Source organism: Glandiceps talaboti, chromosome 17, assembly GCF_964340395.1.
Source record: "Glandiceps talaboti chromosome 17, keGlaTala1.1, whole genome shotgun sequence".
Taxonomy (NCBI): domain Eukaryota; kingdom Metazoa; phylum Hemichordata; class Enteropneusta; family Spengelidae; genus Glandiceps; species Glandiceps talaboti.
Window position 1 is genome coordinate 11076003 of NC_135565.1, and position 24745 is coordinate 11100747.

A 24745-nucleotide genomic window follows, 5' to 3' on the forward strand; every position below is an offset into this window, starting at 1 on the left:
CATGTGCACATACAATTTCATCCCCCAAACCATATAAATTCAACTTGTGTCACAGAAGGCATACATCGACATTAACCTGATGCTAAAATGGTAAGTATTTTCACTTGAGTGAAAAGTTTCGAAAACTCGGGTTGTGCCACATTAACGTCCCAACAGAAAGTGCATTCTTGAAAAGCGCCCCCAATGGCAGAAAATCACTAATCGTGGATCCCCGTTTAGTTTGACTGATCATGTTCCCACTATGAGATATTTTTTGGAATTGGACAGCAAACGAACTCCAACCTCAAAGTTGATTACCCCCACACCCTTGTCTATCATGACGGTCCTAATACAGAACAATGATGTTATTATAGGGATTGGCGATATTCTTATAAAATCGGTAGCGATGTCATACCCCCCCCCCCCTGTGTTGTATGTATGTTGGGGGGTATGACATCGCTACCGATTTTATAAGAATATCGCCAATCCCTATAATAACATCATTGTTCTGTATTAGGACCGTCATAGACAAGAATAAAACCATTTAGGAAAGGAATATCAGTTTACAAGCGACTATGAGTCGGATGGCTTAATTATGTCCCAATCGTTCTATCTCAGCACTCCAGCACTCATACTATCACACGTACGTAACGGGATCGACTTGGCCCAGAGTTGGGAATTAGCCATGACTGAGAAGAGATTTCTGCTTGCCAGAATCTCCTTCCCGAATGATTGCTGGATCCTTTTTATATCATTCGAATACAATGGAATTTACACAAAGACTAACAATAGAAAATCACGCCACTTTTAATAGTTGCTGACAGTCTCCCTTTGCCAATCATGTGAATGTTGCTGACTTCATGTTTGCCCAGAATAGTAATCGGTTCATTTGTCATGTTGGTGCCTTGAAATGACTCATAAACAACTGTAATTTGTCAAACCTTTCTGCTCCTGGAGGAGAATACCCCCCCCCCCCCCCATCCATATTCACATAATTTATGATATATGTACGCGCTATATACAAGTACACTATTTCTCAAATAAGAAAGTCAATAATTTATGCGTGTATCACAGCAAATCCGATCTTTCATTTCATTTTCTACAAGTTCTTTGAATTCAGTCTGTATCACATTTGATGCACGTGTTACGATCCAAAATATCGTATTTCGGAATAATGGGAACAAATTCGAACATTTCGGCAATGTAGGTCATAGGTCAGCCATTTCAAACAGGAGAATTAAGAAATAGATCTAGATTTGCGATTACGATTCTGGGCAAACATGATGTCAGCATACCTTTGATTAATAATGTCACTTTCAACTACTGGGCGGAAGAACATATGGTAATGACTGAAATTAACAGGAGGGGTTATTTTTTAAGCAAGTGACGGGCCTATTTCAGTAAAGAATTTATTGAATTTCTCAACAATATTGTCCCCTACTTTGACTCACTCCTCGGGGTTATACACTTCTTTGCATCAGATTGTCTTTCGAATTCCAGATTATCGAGACTAGTCGGAATCGTTACGATTTACATCTCCACTCACAATATATAGTCACAGTCGTTACTCTAGAACACAGAGGCGTGTAATATTTCATAGATTGTTGTTTTCCAGGTCTACAGACTAAATATAACAACCTTTTGATTAATATATATTCCTACATGTAATGGGAAGAGATAATATTTCTTAGTAGTATAGAGATTGGTACATTTGTAGCAGCAAGATTCGTACGATATTTTCCTAAGAAAACGGCATTCTAAGCAATAAGAAAACAACAATCTATGAAATATTACACGCCTCTTCCCCTTACATGTAGGAATATATATTAATCAAAAGGTTGTTATATTTAGTCTGTAGACCTGGAAAACAACAATCTATGAAATATTACACGCCCCTGTGTTCTAGAAGTCCTGAGATGCATGAGATGCAATTCAAAATTCATCCACAGCCACCCACACAGTCATTAACATACATTTTAAATCACAAACTTCTAACCAATAACACAGTCCCTGGTAATGTTAGTGTTTATTGGGACAGTTATGTAATGTCCAAATATGGCATATTTTGTCAGTTCAGGATGCTACTTATAGACTGTTTACATCATTGTAACAGTTTTGGGTTCACTGATTGGATGAATTTTACGTGTTGTGCTGATTGAGGGACTTTGGCTAGGTTGCGATTTTACCTGTTTAAGCCAAGAACTGTGCAATGTAGGATCCAGTACGCCCCCAGCGGTGAGAAGCTGAGTAACCGAGACTACGCACAGGCTGATGAGCTTTCAATGAAGTAAAAATACTGGCAACATCACCCGATTAAATAATTCAATTAATAAAAAATGATTATGATAATTCCGATGCATGCCTTTGGTATCTTCTAGTGTTCTTTTCAAATTAGTCTTAGTTCTGACTATAGAACGTACGCGTGACTGTTACGATAGTATTATGTACCAGTAATATCAATTAATGTAATTACACGGCCTAGTGACCCGGCATAGGACCTGGAGTTCAATCCATGGTCAATGTTCTTCAATTAACTGTATAGGAAATATATAGAGTATGCGGTTATATGAATAGTAGTAATCTACATGATAGATGTAGGCCAATGTTCGGCATACTCTACCAACGATACCATCTGCTACAAGAATAGTCCAGATATTATTAGATACAAACATTTAATGCTGTGTGAATTGTGTATGTATGTGTGTATATGTGTGTGTGTACTGTCTGTCTTGTTGTTTGTCTGTCGGTAGGTTGGTATTTATTTATATGTATGTATGTATGTATGTATGTATGTATGTATGTATGTATGTATGTATGTATGTATGTATGTATGTGTGTGTGTGTGTGTGTATGTATGTATGTATGTATGTATGTATGTGTGTGTGTGTGTATGTATGTACGTACGTACGTACGTACGTACGTACGTACGTATGTATGTATGTATGTATGTATGTATGTATGTATGTGTCTGATAGTGTGTGTGTGTGTGTGTTTGTTTGTTTGTTTGTTTGTTTGTTTGTTTGTGTATGTGTGCGTATGTGTGTATGTATGTGTATGTATGAGTATATGTCTGTCTGTCTGTCTGTCTGTCTTGTTGTCTGGTTGTCTGTCTATCGGTAGGTTGGTATTTATATATGTATGTATGTATGTATGTATGTATGTATGTATGTATGTATGTATGTATGTATGTATGTATGTATGTATGTATGTATGTGTGTGTGTGTGTATGTATGTATGTATGTATGTATGTATGTATGTATGTATGTATGTATGTATGCATGTATGTGTCTGAGCGTGTGTGCGTGTTTGTTTGTGTATATGTGTGTGTGTGTGTGTGTGTGTGTGTGTGTGTGTAGTCGGTAAACATTTTCATTTAATGATAAGTACCACAGGGTGACAATACACTTTAGGGAATCATCAGTTATCAAAGGTGAGAGGGTCTCGGAATGGGGAGGGGGTCAGATTTTTAAATTCGAATGTAGATAGATTAAAATAGGAGTAAAAAAATACATCTAAAAAGTGATAACATATGTCTACAAAGTAAAACTTCTTAAAAAGATTACTTTTCAAATTCATTTTTTTAAAGTTATCCAGTGAAGGGTCTTTTAGAGGTGTGATGGTAAGCATGCACGCGTAGTAGGCTACAAACGGGGCACGCAGATAAGAAAGTCCTGTTACTAACGCTACCTAAGTAGAACAAGTGGGTACCGGGTGTGAAATACCGACACTGTTGAAACGAAAACGAAGAGTCACGTGGTCAGTATCACATCTTGTTAACAATTCACCTAAAAGAAGTTGTTGCGATGCCCTGCACTACTGACAATTTTGAAAAGCGATACATATATAAAGTTGATGAATTCAAACCGCTGTTGAACACTGAGAAGACAGTATTGATGGTATAAAAGAGTTGACGAGTAATGATATGGTTACTTTTTTCCTTGTGACTCGAAGTCATGCCACTAAGATTGCATTGTATGGTGTAACTTACGTTCATCCTTCTGTTTCTTCTTCTCCTTTCGCTGCTAATTTACGGAAATATCAAATTGACCTACTAGAAGAACATTACATAGTTCTATATAACTATATATATATATTGTGTAAATGCATATATACACAAGTCATCAAAGTTGCTTACCACAACAAGTGCATGCAATCATTCTATGCAAATATAACATTCGTCCAGGCTGCACAAATTACCAATGACCTTTCCCACGCGTTAGCTCCGTATTTTGAGATGCTTTCTTCGGATCCGGATCGTCGCAGATATAGAACATGTCGTGTTTGACTTGGTTATGTTCCCTCTGACGATCACACAATGTCGATCACACAAGCTAAACAATCGAACTTCATTCGTGGGGGAGGGGGGGGGCGTCTGGTGTCAATGCGATTGCTGAACTTCAGTTTCGCACTTCTAACCAAATTTCGACGGACTACATTCGCTCCTTCAATGATACCAGCTTTTGTATTTACTACTGAGATGTTGATTGGTTGATAAAAGTTTACTCCTTATACCGTCACGGTGAGATATATGGTACTGTGTTTACAATCACGTTTTTACATTATGTCAGTCGTAGTGGTGTGACCCATGGGTGTGACCCCTGGGTGTGATCGCTGTAGTTTTCATCATTGTAAAATTTACATATATGGGCGTTTGATGTCGCACTTGTGAATGTTGTTTAGGGGGAGGGGGGTTGTATCTAAACGAATGTTCATATGTTGAGCTTGTGGGACAGTGTGCGACCGTACCATCCCCTTAGAGAATGTTAGACGTAAATGCAGTGCGGGTCTGTTTTATGTACTCTTTCACTGAGTTCAACTGAGTTTTTTGTATTTTACTGTGTAAATGTTGTCTGTGTTGTTGCAAGACAAAGTCCCCACGGAGGATAATAAACTGATGATAATATAATTCTGGGACTATGGGGCTTTTCCATGTCTGGCATCGACAGCGTTTTTGACTTATTCTAACTGGGGAGGGTGATGTTTTAGAGAAAGGAAATTGAGGGAGAACGAAGGCACGAAGCACGAAGGAGTCATTGGAGGGTCACATTTCACGCAATTTAGCCTGCGGCCAGATTTCCACTGACCCCTCCCTCTTATAAATACTGAAGGCGCCCTCTTCATAATTCATGATCATGTTATACCACAGGACACTCAGATCAGGCCTAGTTAGTTATGTTTTCGAAAACAAAAACAAAACAAACAAACAAACAAACAAACAAACAAACAAACAAACGAAATCAATCAACAAACAGACCAACAATAAATAAATAGACAACCACTGACTAGCATCAACAAGAGAGTAATTACAAATCATTATCAACTACTTGAAGAATTACTCTATGTTTTCCTATATGTGAAATGGTCACAGTTTTGGGGTATGTACAAACATATAGTAATTCTTGATAATGATTTGTAATTACTCTCTTGTCGATGCTTGTCAGTATATGTATTATTTATTTATTTATTTATTTATTTATTTATTCATTCATTCATTCATTCATTCATCGATTTATTTATTTATTGTTTATTTATTTTGTTTGTTTGTCTGTCTGTCTGTCTGTCTGTCTGTCTGTCTGTCTGTCTGTCTGTCTGTCTGTCTGTCTGTCTGATTTTTTTTTTCGTAAACATAACCAACTAAGCCAGAGTGCCCTGTGGTTTACGTGTACCATGTCACGTGTATACATATGTTTGCGTAGTTCTGCTAGTACTCAGTACATGCATAACATATTTCATAGCTTACCAGTTCAGGGACTTTACAGTAACATATCACATGTAATTCTTCCCGTGAAACAAATATATTAAAACAGATAAATTTTAATATCTGATTATGATCCGTGTGAACTATATTTAAGTATAGTTTTAAGCTTTTCATAGGCTTATAGCCTATTTAGAAACGATAATGAGAGTGTATATATAGTGTGTGGCTCGTGGTACGGGTGACGGTGTGGCTCTACGCATCAAGTCGCGGATGATCTGTATGATGCAATCGACTTTTCTGCCCATTAATTCTTTGTAATCGTGTTGACGAAAACGTTCTGTTAATGTTTCTAAATGTTGCCCTGTCACACCCGACGTGACTCAGTTGGTTGTTGCCAGCTAGCCGCTTGTGTGACGTAATTTGTTTTGCTGTGATCTGTTCCGCGGTGATTTCAGTTCACTCTATTCGCAAAGCCTTATGGGTTTACATCACCGAGTACGTATTCGTAAGAGTGACGTCATTTTAGCCTCGTTCATTTGAAAAAGTAGGGGTGGCTTTCTAAATCCATAACTGTATTTTCCATTTTGTGAACACTTTGCGTTGAGTATCGCTACCTGTTTTTGACAGAATGAGAGCAGGCTAGGTTATAACGTGTGAACTTGCACTTACGAACTCAGACTTATTAGGTAATTGCTCAATCAACGGTCTCACGTGATACAAAGGTGATTGACCTTAGCAGGAAAGGCGATCATTGGTGGTTATCTAGGTCAACACTACTGAGGTCGCCTTCACTGTGGAACCGACCAACGACTAGTGGAGCCGCCGTAATCTAAAAGTTTTTTCTTATACGTACTGCAAAGAACTTAAACGTTGACAAGTTGACTCAAATTTTGGAATTATTGTAGTTTGAACATTACGCTAAAAGGAGGAATTGTTGTTGAGTGTCATCGAGCAAGAAAACCGTTCCATTTGCCAAGTTTTGTACGGACACTGAAACGGGGGCAAGAGGTGACCGCTGCCAGACAGCCGAAGAAGAATAAACTAGTGCGCATATCTCCGAGTTTTTACTCCCGGGATTTGCTTTTGAAGACGTATTAGACAACTTCAACGGTAACATGGATACCAAAATGCCTGAGTCACCGACCAATAAACCTGTGCTTACGTGTAAATCGCAACCAAGTAATCGAATTGGTGAGTACGATCGTCTGGTTGGTTCTATTACAAAAGCCCTACATTGTGGGCCTGCACATTGAATGATAGTGAGTGACTGAAAAGCAGTACAGTTCACGCTAGTGTCGTAATGACCTTGGAGAGGGTAAACCAGGTCGCTCCCCCAGCTATTCTCAAAATAGCACTTTCACTAAATCAAGCACGGAAAATAGTTTTCTGAAACATAGCTGGCCAGTATTGTTTATGTGCTAACCATGGCGCGAACAGGTACACGACCGTGCGTCGTGTGGGATGCTGATGTATGTGGAATGTCTCGTTTCTAAGAAGCATGCGTCACCATGTAAATAGTGAATTTTTATACACGTTCCGACGTGTCGCCACTTTTTAACTCTCTTTGGAAACAACATTTCATCGTTTCGTATTAGATATGCAAACTTATCGCTCTAAACTACTTTCTTCAATGTTATAAAATTGGCAAGGCGTTCAGACGGTCGCTATAAATTAGGTGTCGCGTAAATCTGTGACGTGCGTGTGTACGTGTACCATTTTATCAGCATGTACTGTACACCATATTAAAATCAGCCGCTCAACATGCAAATTAGATCATTGGGTACATAAAACAAGCGCTTTTGTATTTGACCGACTCGACCAATTTGGGTCCAGAAAATGAGTCGAATTTCCTGTAAAATCTCTAAGGAGATTGTTTGTCTTTCGGGGCTAGCTAGCTCTACGGAAGTCATCAATATCACGAACAGCCAGTTCTTGGGTACAGGTCTTGCGTCAATACAAAAGCAAACAAATGATACCGTAGGGGAAAACCAAAGTATTTGTGCATAGGGGGTTAAGGTCATTCGTAGTACAGGGTAATTGTAGGATATTGTCCTTCAAGAGTATAGGGTGAATTTTAATGAAACAAACACATAAAAATAGTTAGTAGTAGTACTTAGAAATTGCCATTACATTTGAGGGCATTTTTTTTCTTCAGATAAAATGTTAAAAATACATGTTACTGTACAAATAGTTGATTTCAGATCAATTTTGTTGCATGTATGTTTATGTATGATTGTGTGCGAGCCAGCTATGCAGCAGACAGGCAAATTTATTTTTGATCATAAATTTATGATTTTGTGAAATACGATGTTGATGAAATTAGATATATTACAGCAGATATTCCAACTGAATGCACATGTGCATGTAGGGCTAAACAATGCTGTTGATATCAAGAAGTAAATTTTCTTGCAAATAAAATGAAATGTATCTAAAAATGAGTTATTCAAAATTTTACACTCATTAACTCAACAACAGTGTGTCTTCTGAACCAATTTGATGTGCTACTGACACTCAATATATTAAAATTTGGTGTTCCCCATTCTTTTACTATGTGGTGACTCACATCATTGACAAGAAATGCCATTTTTTTTCTCGTCTACAGTAAAAATTTAATGAGTGTCTCATCTACATGTATTTTTCACTTTGTGAAAATCTTTGTGAAAGAAATAGTTTTTTTTTTCCTGAGATGGTTTTGGAGATTACGGAAGGGATGAATGCCTATCCCCCATATTGTAAAATTAGTCTGGAATTCATTTAATGCTTGTGGAAATTGATGTTGCTTTTATGTACATACACACATGTACAGTATCACCCCTAAGAAAGAAAGGTAGGTAAAAAAATACTGACAAACACCTTGCTTGGGTACCTTTTATGTACTGCTAAAACCAGGATACTTGTGTAGAATTAAAATGAAACACCTAAGGGGTATAACTGGTAGATTTTAGCTACATGTACTTGCTGTCTACAATAACCCTGTTGATAAAATTCATGGTGGTAAATTTTACCTTCTTACACGTACTAGTGTCTTCAACAAAAACAGTTTAAAAGATTTTACAGGCTGTCTTCATCAAAGTACTCCAAAAAATCTCCCCTCCTTCCCGATAATTGGAACTTTGCTAGATTTGAATTACTTGCTTAAAAAAAAAAAACCACTCCAAAAATTCGTCCAAGATAAAAATCGACTTTGGTAGATTTTACCATAACCTACGTGTACCTGTTTTTTCTCAACAAAATACACTTAACAATAACAGTACGTTATATTCAACACATTCTTGATCATTAATGTCATGAGAACAAAGGTAACACATAGACATATCTGGATTTCAAAATTTTGAAAAGTTGCGAGAATTGTACAAAATATATTGACTTTTTGTGTACAGTATAGGATAATTCAACAGTTACAAATATACTTGCTTCTAAAAACTCAATGAAAACTCTGAAGAAACTCCAAACAAACAAACAATTGAATCAAATGGCTCAATGATATCACAGAATAAAAAAGACTTTAAATTGGTTGATTGATTAGTTTTCCCCGTTTTATGTCCCCAAAATTGATCCAGAATGAATTGTTTGTTGAAATCTTGTCCATAAATCCGTAAAGGTGTCATTGACTTGACCAAAGGAGGATTTGAAAACATGAAATAAAAGGTACATCCGTGTGAAATCAGTTTTAAAGTACAAAAAAACAAAATTATGGCTGAAAAAGGGAAATTCCCTGCTTGTCAATGTATGGAGATGACTTGCGTCATTGCAACAGTTGAAAGGACCGACTGTACTGTAGGTAATGTGTAGATTCCTTACATGTGTCATGATTTCTGGTCAGAAGTGTTTTGGTTGTAAACGGATACAAAATACTTGAATTTTATAGTAACTTTTAGTGCCTGTGTTCCCTGTGGAAGTTTTTATCATGATTGATACACAGTAGCCATTTTGCATGTTGCTATATGTACAAATAGAGCGCATTAACTTTACAGTAAAAAAAAAAAATATCTGAGTTTCAATCCCAGGTTCTTGCATTAGTGTTATCTTATCAGTGGGGAGCCATGTTGGATTACATAGGATTATTCTTTTGTTCTGGACCAAATTTATCTATAGCTTTGTCACAGTACAGTTTTTGACATCTAGATTTGTAATCCTGATCAGAATTTGCCCCTTATATGTAAAAATATTATGCAAGATGCTGTTACTTGAATTAAATATTGATGTAAATGTAAATTATGGTGAGATATAGCCATGTATATTTCGTAAGATATGAAATGATGCTAAATATTGTCACTGTGTTGTTTTTAGCAGGTATGGTGAAATGGTCACCACATAACATATGGTTGTTGATTTTAAGGGGGCAAGCACCTATAATGAGTACAAATGTAGAATTGTCACCTTTTTTGATCACAGTCTAAGTATTTGAAGGCACACATTCACAAGTATTTGGGTCTCAGACAGTAATATCTTTGTCTGAAATCCATTTGTTGATAGCCCTGTGTTTGTTTTTACTTTGTGTGGAATGTGGACAGTCATCTCATGAATATTCAAATTTATCTGTTGTCATGAGCAAGAAATATTTATTTCTTTGTTAAAGTTCTGGAACTTGTCAAGTTTATATTGCCGACTTGTTATACGTAAACGAATCAAGAAAATTTTCGTTATTGATGAGACAGTTTTTTTATCTGATGTACATGTCATGTGTTCATGTGTACTTACTGTAGCACAGCAGTGGTATGATTGTGATAAAGGTCAAAGGTTACACCAAACCAAGTGATAGTGGAATTTGAAGGTCGTATGAGGACATTAGACTGATCAGACCCTTAGAATATTCCATTGTTCTGAAGAGAGAAAAAAGCAAGTTTGTGTGGTAAATAACGAGTATGAATATCAATATTGGAACATAGAGATAGCAATGGCAGTTTGCCAGGATAGTCTTGTGAGTAATCTGGTTAGATTCGTTGTGAATTTTAAACACTACATTAGTACATAGTAAACAGTATGGGTTGGAAATGTAGATGATTGCGTATCAGCATATTTTCAACTGTGAGCCCAGTAAGAAAATTGACAACATGCAAGTATCTTGAAATTGAGCTAGCGTAAAATGTTTACGACGTTATTATTCAGAGAGCGTCAGTAACATAAAATATTGCATTTCACACTTCCCTACATGTATGTTGGCTGTCATTATCGAGGACGTTGACACAAGGTTTTGTAAAATTTCTGATTTCGTCATGGTGACACAAAATAAATACTGGACATTTTGTTTTGTCAGATTCCTGCATTGGTTTATGGAAGTAGACACAGAACTTTGTATTTCAGATTTTTGTCATTGGATGACTTTGGAAGAAAATTTCAGATTTTGGCTTTGTCAATGGAATGTACATTGTCACAAGTGCTACTTTTTCAGATTTCTGCATGTGTCACAGTGTGTATTTTATGTGTCATGTCTGCTGTGAAGGTCGACACAAACTTTTACTTCAGCTTTCTACACACTAAAATTAAGTTCAACAGAAAAATATTGTATTCAAGATTTCTGTACAGTCATCGTAGCAAGGGCGTTGACCACACTCCTTTGTAAAAATCACTTGGACTGGAAAGCAGTGCTATCTACAAAATGTACAGACACTGTACCACATACCTTAACCCTTTTACCATCGATTCCTGCTATTACGGGAACGTGCAAGCGCTAATGTAATGAGTACTTTAAACACAGTGTGTCTCTAAAATTTCCAGACGAAATTCGCCTCTGGCTTTTTTGATGATTTTGCTGTTCTAACATTTAATCTCGACTTATTCCATTTATACTATGTATAGTGACTGTGTGTTGTCTATTAAAACACTTTGATGTGTTGGCAGCAAAATATATACTTAGATATTTATTCACCATTTTCTTCGTTCAGCCAAAGTATGTGTGACCTAAGAGGCCTTGTCGCTTTGAGTCAAAGACGATTGATGGACCCCTTAGGTCATGAATGAAGAACATTTTTTTTGAGGATAATCTGTAATATTGGCACAAGCTTGGTTGAAGAAATAATCGTTAAAATCAAGATATTGTGAATGTTGTGTACTCATATTTGAAGCACCACAGAACCTAGGATGTAAGCATGTGTTGTTGTAACATACATGTAGAAAAAGGTATAAATCCCATATATTTAGGTTGAATGTGTTCAACGTGGCTTGTATTAAATTTTATATAAATGACATTTTATGTAGGAACTAAATGCATTGTTGTGACACACATGTATGTAATGTGGGTATATATTTTTGTACAGGTGTAACTCCTATATTTTTGGTTTGCATGTGTTCATCTTGGCTTGTATTTTTAAAAAAAGTATAAATTACATTTTATATACAAATAGTTGTTAAGACATACACAGTGATGTGGGTTAAACTCCCATATTGTGGGTTTGAATGTGTTCAACTTTGCTTGCATATGGTATACATTTTAAATCGCTCTATAGTTAAGTCTTTTATTTCAGTTACACATTTTTTTTTTCCAAAGCCCAGTCTTCACAATACAGACATTTTATTCACCTTATGGTACGGCTACTGTGTGGTAATGCATGTACATGTATATCTATATGTATATCTCACTTCCTGTTTATCACAAAAACCGACAGCATTGCAACATTGTAGTACAGGGATTTGTTGTTATTGAGGTTAGTAGGTTGAGCCAAGACTCCCCAAGTTACCTATTTTTCTTACTCATTGTTGGTGCACACATTTAAAGGCGACGATCAGTGTTTTCATTACAGAATACTTTATTAAAGAAAGTAAAGTCTATTGTAACATGCACGAGCCAAGTCCTACAAAAATATGAATATACAATTTGTATTCAGGTCGATCCATGGCACTACAATGCGTGTCCATGTCACTACAATGCGTGTCCATGTCACTACAACGCGTGTCTATGTCATTGATATTATTCTCCAATAATTTTTTTCATTCAGCCGGAAAATACTCGTGACCTAAGGGTTGTCACTACTCGTCTAGCGACTCGTGGTGACAAGGGCACCTTAGGTCACTCGTATTTTCCTTGGCTGAACGAAGAAAAATATTAGGGAATCTAACTGTACCTAGCAGCATTTTGACATAGTTTACCAGCGTTTCCAACCTGATTGAAATCTGATGTAGGAATACTGCTTAATTGCCATATATATATCACTTACCTCCATTTCTTTGTATTGTCGTTTGTTTTCTATTTTGAAGTTTTTAGGAGTGAACAGAAAACAATGTACAATGTACAACAATAAACAATGGAAATAGTGGTACTACTCTACACAAAGCAGTGAAGCCCAAGAACTCCCACATCACATTGAACTGGAAGATTCGTGGTTCATTGTACAGAAATCTATTCAAGTTTTGCCAGATTTTTCTTGTGTGCTAGGGTTACCTTACCTTCCCAAAGATGCTTGATAATTTATGCATAATTCATACACTATAAAGTGTATTTTCCCCATTAATCCTGTTTTTCAGAACTTAAAATTTGTTGTGTGTGTACAAACAAATAATGTACCCCTCTCCTGTAGACAGACGGTTAATTACCACATACATAAAATCAGGACTCGAAATTAACAGTAGTCCCATGCCCACAGACTACCAATTCTTGTCACATGGGGCTACCATAGTTTGCAGCTGGTAACCCACACACTGATTATGTGATGAGGATAAAAGATTTATGGACATGAAAGTATTTTAATAATACGACTATTTCCTGCAGAGGAAATGTGTTTACAGTTCGGGAATATGGGACTACAGGTCACAATCCTTGGGCTACCAATTTCTGAAACTGGTAGCCTGCTAAGACTACCAAAGAAAAAAGGAGTTAATTTCAAGCCCTGGAAATGCATGCATAAGTTTGATAACACATATTAAATATGTGTTATATCAAGGTGCTAAAAAATGTCAATCGTAGATATAGACATATACATTGTATAGAATGTTATATTGTGTATCAGAGAATTGAATTTCAATTCAATCGAAACAAAGTGAACTTACGTAGTTTGAACAAAGTATGTAAAATGAAACCTTCCTTTAAACATAAACAAGAACAAACTGACATTGAGCACAGACAATGTGATTATCAGTGGAAGTTTTTTGTCTCTGTTCTGTGTCATATTTGTCACATGATACAACACATGTACATTTCATGTCATATACAGTTGTCAATCAGTATATATACATGTATCATGTGTATACCTCTGAACTAAATTCAACAAGCTACTGATCATATGCACTCAACAATTTCTTGTGACACCCAATAATTTGACACTCCCTTATCTTTTGCTACAGTACAGGTGATGGTGTATGTGAGCTGAACTGTATATGGTGATTGGCCTGTTTTCAATCTTTTGACCCAAATTGTGAAATATTGTCTTTCTGTGGACACACTGCTCAGCTGTCAGTCATGGCCAGTGTTACACACAGGTCATCTAGAGTGCACGAACTCGATTGTATGCTCTCTGTCAATAACCTTCTTCTATCTCGGTCATCTAATAATGTCTTCTTTGCCATCATCTTTCTGTCATCTACATCTTACAAGATGTCTTTATCTGTCATCCATAAGACTTAACAGACTTCTGAGCATGTCAGCCCTAATCCAGGAGACTTAAAACATAAGACAGTAACCCAGTGTTTTTTGCATTGAAGGTTGCTGAACCCTAGTAACAGAAAACATAGACACTACCCCAGTGTGTTTGCTGAAAAGTAGGAATATCTCGCTAACAGAAAACACACAGTCATGTAACTTGTAAGACATTAACCCAGTGTTTTGGCTTGAAGGTTGGTGAACCCCAGTAACAGACAACAGAGACACAACCCCAGTGTTTTTGCTAAGGTTGGAGAACTGCGGTAACAGAAAATATAAGACATTAACACAGCGCCAATAATATCAAAGAAAAATTGGGGGAAAGTAATAGCAATTGTGAGCATTTTGACTCATATTTTGAACACAGCAGGTGACGTAGACACACATTGTCGTGACGTAGACGCATGTTGTTGTGACATAGAATGACCAGAGTATATATTCCATATTTTTTGTTCAACTTGACTCGTGTATGGTATAGTAACTCATGTTTTCACTATAAAGATCAGCAAATGGATCATATTTTTGTATGATAATTGATATACATATTTGACCATTTAATTTGTAATTTGATGGTCATTATTCTAAAAGAAAATATACATAATTATATACTACATGTTTTCCTTAGAGAAAACATCAGATGTAAATTTGCAGAAAAAAAGATTATGTAGTTAAACATACATGTAAGCCCCAAGTCCAAAAGCATTCATTCTCAGAATATATTTAATTATTTTAACATTAATACTAAATTTTATTGATTGAATATTATCACGTAACTTTTTTTATGTTTTTAAAAAAACCAAAAAAAACCATCACTTACTGATTATTACATATTCTCAACAAAAATCATTTGAGTCGTTGGGAAATTTGCATTTCAAAAAATAAATTATTGATTTGTAAATTTTTCTGTTTACTTTTCAATAAATAAATCTCGCTAATTTACAAGAGTATTAATTAAGTTGAACCTTGTACACTTTCAATGGTCAAGGGAGAACCATTCTGTAAGAAAGGAAATAATATATGAAATTATTAAACCTATTTCTTGAATTCTTACTTTGTTTCGTCACCTTGCTTTAAAAAGAAAATATGTTGTTGAAGTGTATCAATATGTTTGTTCGTTATTTAGTTTCACAAATAATTCTGTACTTGTTATTGGAAAAGATTGTTTTCAGTTTTTAGAGAATTGAATGCTTTCAATTGTTAGAGATATAATTGTTTTCAATTGTAAGAGGAGTGAATACATTGAATATTGATTTCAACAAAAGTATGAACAAACAAGTGGTTGATGTTTGACTGCATGGGATGTGTATGGCTTCTTGCCAGTATTTTGTTTTTGTAGTATCTTGGGGGTCAAACGAGGACATATTTGTATAAAAAAAAAAAACCAGTACTGCTAGTGTTAACACTGCAACAGTTGTAAATGGAATATTTGATGAGGGATAACTAGTAGCTGGAATATGGAGAGTGTTCTCGTGAACCAGAGTTGTTATTTCTTCCGCCTTACTACGAAATAACAAATAGGGCACTTATATGGCACGTACCGGATGGTGCCGTAAAAGAGGCCGTGGTTTGCGACGATGGGGATGGAATGAGATAGTGAACCAATTCATCACATATTTTATATTAATTACGTGTAAGTAGGTAAAAATCTGTGCATAAGTATTACACATGCTGTTCAACTGTAAAACAGACCCAGCATGGCTTCTAAATCATAAAGACACCTTGCTTGTGTGTACATGTATGTGGCAAACAATTTCAGTGAGTTTTCTATCCATTGAGAGTACCATAAAAAGTGAAAAAATGTGATATGTAATTTTTGCAAAAAAATGTTGATACCCATACTAAAAAGTACAAAATCCAAGATGGCTTCTAGATGCACTTGTACATGTAGATTTTACTTTCCTATTACCCTCAAACTAAAAAATAGTACTCACTTAAATTATAGACGGTATTACAAATTTTTAATGTACGTGTAGTACGTGTAGTACTGTAGCGTTTCATTTCCTTGAATTTAGAGGACAAACGTAGTGAAATTAATTTGTCAGGTAGTAAGTTGGGTTGTAAACACTTCAGCAAGTTTGTAACCATGGTAATTTCATTATTAAAAAGAAAATACTTTTTTTTTTTCATTGAGGCTTTGATTTCATTCAGGAAAAGAAAGTCATCAATCAAGACATTGGTAAGGTTCTATAATAAGAAAAGGCGTCACTAAGAAATTAAACAAATCTCCCACCTGAGACCAAATAGCTGTTAAAAGTTTTGTACCTTACTAGAATAATATTTATTATGTAGGAATACTGTGGGTGTTTCAGACTTCCTGCTATGTTATGTACATGAATAATATGTACACAGTGTGTTTAGACGAACATAAAAAATTCATCTCTGTGTAAACACCGTTCTTTTTTCTTGTCAATAACATATTGCCTGCAGTGTGGAGTATTTGTAGTCAGTATGGGTTCTGTTTTCCTACTTTTACTTGTTTTGAATGAGAAGGCCAAATCAAAAAAAGAGTGTGTTTCTAATAACCCGACCAACCCTAGTTTAAGCTGCCGACCAGTTTGCCCTCTAAGCCAATTTGACGCACCACAGACACACACAATTTCTAGTGACGCACCAAAATTTGGTGCTCCCCATCTCTTACTATGTGGTGACTCACAAGAAATCCCAGTTTTCTCCCATTTCACTCACAACAACAAAATTTGGCTATCGTTAGAAGGTACCCTGCCGTCGACACTAGACATTGATTTCACATTTAACAAAAAAAAAGGTAAAATAGTTGAGAATTTACTGTTATATCTGTGGAAATTTTCATGTCACAGTTTCTTTCGTCAATTCTTTTTTTTAAAAATCCCATTCCAGAGAAATCAAGGCTTTAAAAAATATAAGTTTGAATTTATACATTATAGAGTGTACATACAGTATTGTGGTTATCTACTTCACATACATGGATAATTGTCTTCATTTACTTTTATTACACCTCACCAAAACTCTCATTGAAGTATTGTGACCAAGAAATATATTGTATTTGGGTCAAAAAATTTCTGAACAAAAAAAAACAACAACAAAAAACAAAACAAAATAACACTCTGACCTAGCCACCCTATATTCTAAAGTCATGTCAATATCAGAAACAAATATTTTTTTTTAAATTTTCCCTAAGGTTAACTCGAAAACAATGTCTAAATGAACAATGTCACGTAAACATGCATACACATGTAAACCCCCCTTAGCAGTCGTGTTGTTGTATTCGACAAATAGTAACATTGATATGTTGAAAATACTCTGTTATTTGAAGATTTGAAAATTGATCAGTACATCTAGAATGTCATCACGTGAGTAAAAACTTCTCAATGATTTCATTATTTTGTAAAAATTGAAAAAAATGAACAGTAAAGGTTGGAAATACAAATAATTTTTTTTTAAATGTTAGATGGAACTGATGCTGTTATTTCTTGATAACGTGGCTTGATTAAGAAAAATTATTTCATGCTCAAAGTCGACCCTTTCCTACAGTATTTTTATATCACCTCTATGTACAAAGAAGAACGAAGGCTCTGGATGTATTTTGTAAAAAAAAGAAACATGCCCATTCACTTCTCTAACCATGTAATACGTGATTACACAAAAGTTGACCCTTTTGTACATATGTATTACATGTACATTGTACATCACCTATATGTACATGCCGTTTAAAGAACGTCATTCACGCTATACATGTAAAAAAAAGTACACTCTGATTCTCTTTCAGTTTTTTGACACCATGTTAAACACGATTACGCTTAAGTTGAGTCTTTCCCACAAACAAGTTTATATCACCTACATGTACATGTAAAGTGGGTGGCACACTGCAGAAATTCACACTTGTAATCAATGTCGCCGTAGACTGTTTGAGTGTTTTTTGCTGGCAGCAAGTATGTAGCATACTACACGGCAAGTTTTGTTGCTGCAATTGTTGAACGCTACCTGCATGACGTCATTTCAAAATGGCAGTGCCCAACAAATTTCATATAATTGCAGCAATTCTGCTTAACTTGCAACGCTGCTGAAAACGAAATTACAAGGCATGTTTTCAAACAACGTGGTGTCGCTCCTGGCGCCTTCGAAGACCATATTATGAGGCATTTAATAGCGGGAAACTATCATAAGGCCATAGCACACTCCTTGCAGTCAGCTGTTGCCGCTAAAAGTATGCCTGTAAAAATCAAAATTTTTTGATCCTTGTAATCAAGTCAGCAGTTGATTGCCGGTAGTAAAAAAAATTACTTTTCAGCCCACAGTGTACAGTTCAATTTTGTACCTCATGATTTTTTGCTGGCAATATGCAACACTGCTGGTAGCTGTTGCAAGTAAGAAGTTCTGTAGTGTTCTACATGTACCCACTTTAGAGTTACACTGAATTATGTACCAACATTAAGTATAATAACATTCCTATATACCTCTTTATACCATGGTTCTACATGTATATAATATGTATAAAATAATGACATCTACATTGTAGTTGACTGCACATATACACACGTATCCTACAGACAAATGTCACAAATAAGCTGTTGGCACCCCTAATATAGTAATAACTTCCGTGTAGCATACAGCACCCCTAATAACTTCAGTGTAGCATACAACACCCCTAACAAAAATGTAACTTCCGTGTAGCATACAACACCCCTAATATAAAAATGTAATTTCCGTGTAGCACTTACGACTTCTGTGTAGCATAGGCACCCCCAATAACTTCAGTGTAGCATACGGCACCCCTAATAATTTCTGTGTAGCATACGGCACCCCTAATAACTTCAGTGTAGCATATGGCACCCCAAATAGCTTCAGTGTAGCATACGGCACCCCTAATAACTTCAGTTTATTCGGCACCCCTAATAATTTCTGTGTAACATACAGTTCTAGGATGTACATGTACATGTATGTCTTTGTATGTGGACACAAAGTTGACCTTTTTTCTAATGTCTAAAAACTAATTTGCTCTTTTTTTGTTTTTTATTGTCCAAAGTGTGAGTTATTCAGGTACAGGTCCTCAAGCTATAAAAAAGAGCTCAATAGCGGCACTACCATTCACAAATGTGAACAAAAGAAAACTAGTGAGATCACACACTGGTTCTCTATACCATTGACGTCATTACCACTATAGAAATTGTGTGCCACTATGTCAATTATTCAGGGATTATAGGTAACAAGTTCATGTACGTGTTCGCTTGGAAAATGTCATATTATACAAGTCGTGTTTTAGTCTGACTCAACAGTGGTGTACAATTTTGGAAGAACCGAAATAGAAAATGAAATTGTGTAGTTGCAATACTGATAATGCTGATGTAGAAAAGGGGTCAATGTACGTTGTATGTGTGGTTGAGTTTGTACTTTAATTCCTCCAGGGTGTGCTATACAATACATGTATGTAACATGTAAGTCATCCTGCAATGTTTAATGGACAATAACAAACACTGGTTACTACAACTAAAGGTTGCCGTGGTAACAATTCTTGTCAACGACAATGATGCTACTGGTGAAAGTATGTGTAATCACCCTGAATATATTGTTGTACAAAAGAATGGAAAAAAACAGTAATTAAATGTGAAACTGGTGGTAGGAAAAGATGTTGCAGTGACATGGATTGAAATTAACACTCTGCTCTTTCATAGTCCCAGTGGGTTACCAGTCCACTTTCTGCAATTGGTAGCCCAAGGATGGTGATTGGTCGTTTCTATTCATATCATATTTACATATATACTGAATACAGCTAAGAGGATTCACTGGAAATATTTGCGTTATCAAAATACTTCCCTGCCTATAAATCACCCATCTTCTAAATTGCCACACATGCAGTCAGTGGTAATCTGAGTGCCCCACAAATTATGGTAGCCCCTTGACAAAAAGTGGTAGCCCCTTGACAAAGAGTGGTAGGTAGTCTGTGAACTAGGACCTACCATTAATTTCAAGGCCAGGTGTACCTTTAATAATAATCTGTTAAAAGAGCTGTACATACATTTGTCTAGAGAATGATCTACAAATGCCAGGGAAATGGCAAAATAGGGAATATCTCAATTTGCGTACCGTTCTCCTCAAGAAACTGATGACTGACAAACATAAAATTGGTCAAATTATAATTCGGGGCAACCACACACCTCACATACAAATTATTGGAATCAGTGACATTTGCTAAGAATGTTATAATCTTAATTCAGTAGTCATATACAAAGTGACCGGTAACTGACATACACACCAGTTCAATGCAACAACCACACCTCGCATCAAAGCAGGTCAAAAATGAATTGGACCAAGTCATTGATCACATTACTTCAGGGACGTCTTTTGTTGCCTAGAAGTGTGGGGTAACAAAAGGGGAGAATGTTTACCCCTCTTTGTAGTGAAATGAACCATGCCAAGGTTTCCTGTATTTGACCTTGGCATGTCTGGAGGTCACTCAAGAATTGAGTGTTCCTCACGTACTGGTTTTTTTTTTTTTTGTATTTTCATTTAACCATGACAGCTGTTACTATACATATAATCATAATACATATGATAGATATATGCATAACAGCTGGGATATTATCACAAGACTTCATGTACATCGTTTGATATGGACACACAATTTAGTAATCCATGTATAAAATTAGATATTTTTCAACAAAAAAAATGACCATTGAAACATTGTTACATAATTAAAAAAACTATTGAATGTTTAAAAAACCGAAAATAAATTGGAATTAAAAATATTAAAATGCCATATGAGTGATTTGTGTTTTTTTTTTTTTAAAAAGAAGAAAACTTTATTATCCTGAATAGGAGAACTCTCATTTATATTAAACTAACAGTTGATAATGACTGGGCCTGAAATAACATTTTTACAACCTATTTGTACCATGTGGGCAAGTCATAAAAATAACAATCATTGGATATTGTTGTTGGCACCATATGCAACTTCTTCTCCACGTACTACTGTAAAACATGTATGAGAGTACTTTGATAGTTAAGTTTTATTTTATCCCTCTATATATGAGGTAAAAAACAGGTTGTGAACTTGTTAGGCCTGAACAGTTGTTTGGTTCCAGTTACCCAACCTTCATGTAGTTTTTCACTGCCGACCCTAAACTTTTTTTTATGTATTCGAGAAAAAAATAACAAAGTCGCGAAAAATTGTTAAGTCTCGCAAGAAATAGTGGATGTAGAAACTGAGATCAACTTAAAAAGACAATATAAAACTGTTCTTCCAATCTGTAATGGTTGTACATCTGATAGGAAGAAATAAATAACACAGAGACCATATGGAAAACAACGGAAAACATAACTACCTGAAATAGACATTCTCATATAAAAATAATTTATTAAAAAATTAAAGAAAAAAATCTACCTACCCCAGCACGTATTCTAAAATTGAATATAATCGGAAACACACAATTTTTGTTTGTTAGTCCTTTATATGCCGGATGTAAATCAATGCGTGTATTACAAAATTATAAATATGAAACTTCACAAACCTGACACAGAGACTACCTGGCATTGTACCTACACAGAAAAAAAAAAGTTCATCAACTCCCTTGGCAAATATTATTTCAATGAAATGTAGTCTTTGTTTCCTCCAAAATGTGAAGGGGTGATAAAGTGAGATATACTATAATACAGTGTCGGTGTGTAGGTCATACCTAGGCCAACAACTAAACAATGATCGTTTTTGTTAGGGCCTTAAAGTTGGTATGATACATCTTGAGGTGTGTCCCTACCCAGTTCCACTTAAGTTCGTGACTCAGACTATAGGGTAGTGTTTTGAGTTCTGTCTAAAGTTCTACTCTAGGTCCTTTTGTCTTAATTGTCTACCTAAACTATTGTGACATATTGCATGTAGAAAACTGGATGGGAGCGGTACATAATATATGTATGTGGTGTGAATGCCTTTTCTTTCTCTTTTTTTTTTGATATATGAAGGTTGTACAAATGTATTTTGTTACAAGCAGTTGTTGTATATAGACTTGATTAATTTGGTAGATATCATTTGCCTTGTGATTTTCACAGTTTGTGTATGTGTACATGTATGTGTGTTTGTGCATGTGTTCATGTATGTATGTATGTATGTATGTATGTATGTATGTATGTATGTATGTATGTATGTATGTATGTGTATGTATGTATGTATGTATGTATGTATGTATGTATGTATGTATGTATGTATGTATGTTCATGTATGTATGTATGTATGTATGTATGTATGTATGTATGTATGTATGTATGTATGTATGTATGTATGTATATGTATGTATGTATGTACTATGTATGTATGTATGTATGTATGTATGTATGTATGTATGTATGTATGTACATGTATGTATGTATGTATGTATGTATGTATGTATGTATGTATGTATGTATGTATGTATGTATGTATGTATGTATGTATGTATATATGTACGTACGTACATATGTATGTATGTATGTACGTACGTACGTACGTACGTACGTACGTACGTATGTATGTATGTATGTATGTATGTATGCATGCATGTATGTATGTATGTATGTATGTATGTATGTATGTATGTATGTATGTATGTATGTATGTATGTATGTATGTATGTATGTACGTATGTATGTATGTATGTGTGTATGTATGTATGCATGCATGTATGTATGTATGTATGTATGTATGTATGTATGTATGTATGTATGTATGTATGTATGTATGTATGTACATGTGTTTTGATATATTTTTCTTTGTTTACTTTGTTGTGTTTTATTTAATATTCATTATAAACAAAAAAACAAGAAACAAACCATGTTTCTATGATAGCAATTACATTTGGTTCATTTGCCACTGACATAGTTCAGTTATATAAAGATTTGCAAGTATATGATTTCCTGTAATGAAGTGACTTGTTATATATGTACACAGGAAGTGACAGTGTTTGTACAAAGATAAAAATACATGAAATATTGATTTGGTTAATAATACAAGTTATAACAATTAATATTTGTTTCGTTTATAATTAATGTTACATCTATACCACCTTGTAGTACATGTAGGTATATTGTTAATGAATAAGATAAAACTCCACTATAACCATACAGAACTACATATTAAAAAATATTTTTTGAAATATTTCATTTACTGTACATATTGCATTACTCACATATTCTCTCAGAAGTGAATTACTGCTCACAATTTACTGGACATGTTGTTCATCACAGGCATTTCTAAGAAATGTAGGTAATGTTTAAGCCCCCAAAGTGTTACTTTGAAGCAATATTGTTAGTTTATTTTGATACAGTATAACAATTAGATCATCACACCATTATTTCTAAGAAATCTGTTTTCATATCTTGAGGTATTTCTTACAGTAGCTATTGGCAGTCTTAATATTAAATATGGATAGTATATGAACATTAATATAAGCAAAAGTTGATATTATATTTATAGCCCTGAGATCGGAATTTCTGGGAAATAAATGTGATTAGATAACCCTTCCTGTTCATTTCCCAGAAAATGACAATTCTGGGAAATGGACCTGATTAGTTATGTAATAGTAATTTGCATATCATATCCTTATTTGGGGGTTTTGACATTTTTTCTCAGAAATGAAATGCAGAAATGTATAATTTATTTAAATGCCTCATCTGCATATAAATAGGAGTTGATGATACTCATTACACTAGATGACTTTGACAATATAACATATTCACAGAGCACCTATAAAACTGCCATTTTAGAGATTATCACAAATTTTATATCTCCTAATGTTGGATTTTAATATTGTGAATATACAGGACAGAAATCTGTAACTGTATTTTTGAAAATAGAAAATAGAAAATGTTGGCTGGGTACATGCTGGACGTGTGGAGATACTGACCCGGGATTGAAAATTATCACTGAATATTCATGAGTATAAAAATGTTATACACTTCAGTGTAAAACAGCTGTCATGAATATTCAGTGTCCAACCATAGAATACATTATTTCTGTTGACTCCCATGATGCAATATCCAGTAGCAAAGACACCCTAAAGGCACAAGATCAACTTGATGTTTCTCTGAAATAGCAAGTAATTGTAGGTGATGTAAAACTCATGAAATGAATCTCTAGAACCCATAGTTTCTGAAAATAGCTGTATTTCCTGGAGTGGAGTTCCCCTTTAAGTTATAAACAGTATTTTTTCATGACATTTAACTTAATTTGTGAATATGTACAAGTTCAAAGTAAATTATTAAAAGGGTGTTCCTTTCAAACTGAAATTAATGTAATTTTTCTTTGTCGTTATTTTATTTTACAAGGACTGAACTTGTAAAACTACATGTACCAAATAATGGCTTTTTATTGTTCTGTCACAACATACTACTTACTAAGTGTAATTTGTGGTGACAGTTTTTTTTTTGAAGCTGTCTGCAAAGTGTCAAACTTGTTGACATGTAGTTAATAACATCACCAAGATGGCACCATATTTCATTTTGTGTCTCTCGGAATATGCTTTACCTGGACAGCGCTTGTGTTCTATTAAAAAAAT

At 35.0% G+C, this 24745-nt stretch overlaps 1 protein-coding gene across 1 annotated transcript in view; it reads left to right on the plus strand.

Moving 5' to 3' along the window:
* The first annotated feature begins 6254 nt into the window (after window positions 1-6254).
* The window catches only part of LOC144447919 (retinoic acid receptor gamma-like), a 55259-nt gene continuing 36768 nt past the window's right edge, over window positions 6255-24745 (plus strand). The window contains exon 1 of the mRNA XM_078138016.1: window positions 6255-6868. Within this exon, the coding sequence (XP_077994142.1) occupies window positions 6793-6868 (76 nt within the window). The 5' untranslated portion in view covers window positions 6255-6792. The remainder of the gene's footprint in view (window positions 6869-24745) is intronic.